Source organism: Cupressus sempervirens, chromosome 8 (genome assembly GCF_028749045.1).
Source record: "Cupressus sempervirens isolate cs-2001-9-10 chromosome 8, ASM2874904v1, whole genome shotgun sequence".
Classification (NCBI taxonomy): Eukaryota; Viridiplantae; Streptophyta; class Pinopsida; order Cupressales; family Cupressaceae; genus Cupressus; species Cupressus sempervirens.
Window position 1 is genome coordinate 832,486,002 of NC_143125.1, and position 3,274 is coordinate 832,489,275.

At 36.8% G+C, this 3,274-nt stretch overlaps 1 protein-coding gene across 1 annotated transcript; it reads left to right on the top strand.

Moving 5' to 3' along the window:
- The first annotated feature begins 211 nt into the window (after positions 1–211).
- LOC149544988 (uncharacterized) lies at positions 212–1,136 on the top strand. The gene is made up of 2 exons (XM_089795504.1): positions 212–834; positions 938–1,136. The coding sequence occupies exon 1, from the start codon at positions 232–234 to the stop codon at positions 808–810; it is 579 nt and encodes a 192-aa protein (XP_089651630.1). The 5' UTR covers positions 212–231; the 3' UTR covers positions 811–834; positions 938–1,136.
- The last annotated feature ends 2,138 nt before the right edge of the window (positions 1,137–3,274 follow it).

Sequence of the window (3,274 nt, forward strand, 5' to 3'; positions counted from 1 at the left end):
AATTTTCTTTGAATCACATTTTGACAATGTCATTTGCTGCAAATGAAATGTAAGTTTTATCAAGTAAAAACTTTGGTTCGACATGCTTTCATTGCAAAGATATCCTCTTAAACACGACATCGACGATGCATTCCACGTAGCTAATGTGTTCAAACAAGAAGCTTCTACCAAGCCCTCAGCTCATGCTATAAATACTGGGGCATGCAAGCCAGTTATCTCATACAAGGGAAGATGGACTCAAGAGGCAAGATGGAGTTCGGTAGAACGTCCTTGCTGGTTTTCGTTGCAGCCTTCATTTTGGCTGCAGGAGTGCCTTCATATGCCGACCCTCCTCCAAAGCCATACTACTACAAATCTCCTCCTCCACCGGCTCACCTGCCATCACCGGTTCCCAAGCCCCCAATTGTGAAGCCACATCCTCCACCAAAGCCTGTGTCACCTCCTCACTACATTCACAAATCTCCACCTCCACCTGTCCATGAGAATTCTCCTCCTCCTCCTCACCATAAGCCTTCACCGGTCTACACTCCACCCAAGCCATATCACAACTCTCCTCCTCCTCACCATCATGATAAACCACCAAAGGCACCACTCTCTCCACCCCACCACCATGAACACAAATCACCACCTCACCACGAACACAAACCACCACCTCCTCCAAAGGTGGAAGTGAAGCCACCTCAACACCATCACCATCACCCTCCTCCTCATGTTGTAACTCCTTCCCCACCCATTCATCCACCTCCACACTCTAAATCCCCACCACCTACCCATCACTATTCTTACAAGTCACCACCCCCTCCATACTAATTGGTCTATGGAACAGCTAATAAGGTATCCAAGCCATTGGAAATTTGGGTGCTTTGTTGTATTTCAATTACAAGTAATGGTTCTTTTATTAGTATCAGTTGTCTTATTCAGTGTTTGTTCACTACAGGATGTCAGCTTGCTGTTTGGAAAATTGAAGAATTGAAGAGGCACTAGATATAATACAATAATGTGTTCTGCTTTAGCCTATTTCAGGCAAAAGCTTATCGAACTATGTAGCCACATCTGCATATGGATCTCGACTATCTGCATTATTGCACTTCATATTCGATATAATAAACTATGCCAATGTTTGATTTTATGATGAACTATCCCAGTGTTAATTTTAAACTACTTGTGAATTTGTGTTCTCTTTCGAGCTAATTAGTGATGTAGTAAAAACAGTATGTGAGGAAATCAAATCCCATTTATCTAAATCAGGGCTAAGTAAATGACTGTATGTAGAAGCATTTACTTATTCTAACTTATTCGATTTGGACAAGTTAGTAACTAATAAAGTGCAAATTAAACGAAAATAATAAATTGGCTGAATAGTCCTCATATCAATATGAAACATGAAGATAGATGCTAAAAATGTAAGTAGTTGACTCTTTCATTTAAATCTACATTGAGATTGCTGTTGGTCATGTGCAGATGAAAATGGCTTTAATATATAATTTTATTATCTAGAAGAATCGATAATACTAATTTATGATTATTGTTTATTTATATTAAAAATATAAAGTATTGTTTTACATCTTGGCAAACAAAAGACCATATGGTTTGGATTTCACAAAGTACAATACTCAAACCTTTTAACTATTACATTTTCCTAACTTTGTAATCTTGTCACTTATCACTTTCAGAATTCTTTTGTTTCCAAAACTTTTCAGTCTCACTTCAAATTTACATTTTTATCACTTATGTCAACTTTATCCAAGCTCATAATATTTTTTACCCTTTTTAATCATATTATAAAAGTAAATAGATCGTTCCTACAAAGAATAGTCATGCTCTATGAGATCCCTTTCTATGCTTATCATATCTTCCCTCCCAATATAGATTCTTATGGTAGTTTTAATTTTTTCTATGAAGATGGATTTGTATTATTCGTTTCCTAGGTATGATTGGTTCCTGTAAACATGTATTTTATTAGTCTTATAGATCGAAGAGCCTCTTTCACAAACCTTACACTCTCAACAATTTTAGTATCCAACCTGTTCCTAATTATAAGGCATATCCCTTGCATTACCATTAATGGTAGACAATCTAAGCCTTTGGCCTGTTCAGGTCCATCTACTAGGGATATCCTTTGGTTCTGGCTTTGTATATTCTTATTGCTGAAGGTTTTGGGTATTTTCTCGCCAATGCTATCTCCTCTGGCCGTGTTAGAGACATTTTCCTGCTGAGTCACCTGCTTAGTTTGTCAATGGGCACTTTCCTAACAACTCCTTTCTCACTCTCATAGAGGATGAGGAAAATGTTTCAATGTTCTCCTATGTCAATAATCTAGATCCATGCACAACAAGAGAGTCTTCATCTTTTCCTTCTAGTGTCATAATTTATTCCATCAAACTTCATACTTTCTTTTCTGAAATAAAAATCCATGAATCTCTTGATGCTTTGGTACCAATTGTTACAAAAGAAAGTCTACCAAGATTACTGAGAGAGTTGGGGGGTGAATCAGTTATGTAATTACAATAACTCTCAATTACTTTATTATTTTTGAAATATGTAAACAATAGATGTAACAACTATAGAAAGATAATCATGCACAATAACACCATATATGATGATTAGGGAAACCCTTGATCATAGGGAAAACCCTAGTGGGAATGATGCCCACAAGATGAAGTACTAATATAAAATTTCATTGTGAAAGTATGTAATTTGTTAGGAGTTAATGAAATACAATCAAAACATATGAGTCACTAGTAGGAGACTTTGAATCCATGTTAGGAGATTCCAACCCTGTTAAGAGCTGTGCCAATCCAGTTAGGATTTGGAATGGAGGACTGTTGGAATTACAAGTGAGAAAGAAGTAAACATTTGGGGGGGGGGGGGGTGTGGGGGGTGAATCAATAGTTTAAACACGAGCCCATAAAAATTTCACCATTCATCTATTTCATGCATTCAATAGATAAACTAAAATAACATGTAAAGAAAATGCATCTAAAACATGTAAGCAATTAAACACACACACTTTGACACTAAATATGATTACCCAGAAACCCTCCAAGTGAGAAGGCAAAACTGGGGTGGGGATGAAACTCACAAATCTTCACTACTGCAATTGTAAAGTATATCTAATTAAGGTTATAATGGTTTGACTATGAATCATGATCTACCCTATGAAAGGCTGCCCTATTAAAGGCTTACAAGAACCGTTAAGTCCAACCTTGTTAGAGGTTTTCAACACCCTGTTAGAAGTGTTTTTGGTTAAAGGACTTCTGGTCATTCACTTAAA

Excerpts from the sequence above, each read along its gene's own strand:
- LOC149544988 (XM_089795504.1), top strand. The coding sequence starts at position 232 with ATGGACTCAAGAGGCAAGATGGAGTTCGGTAGAACGTCCTTGCTGGTT.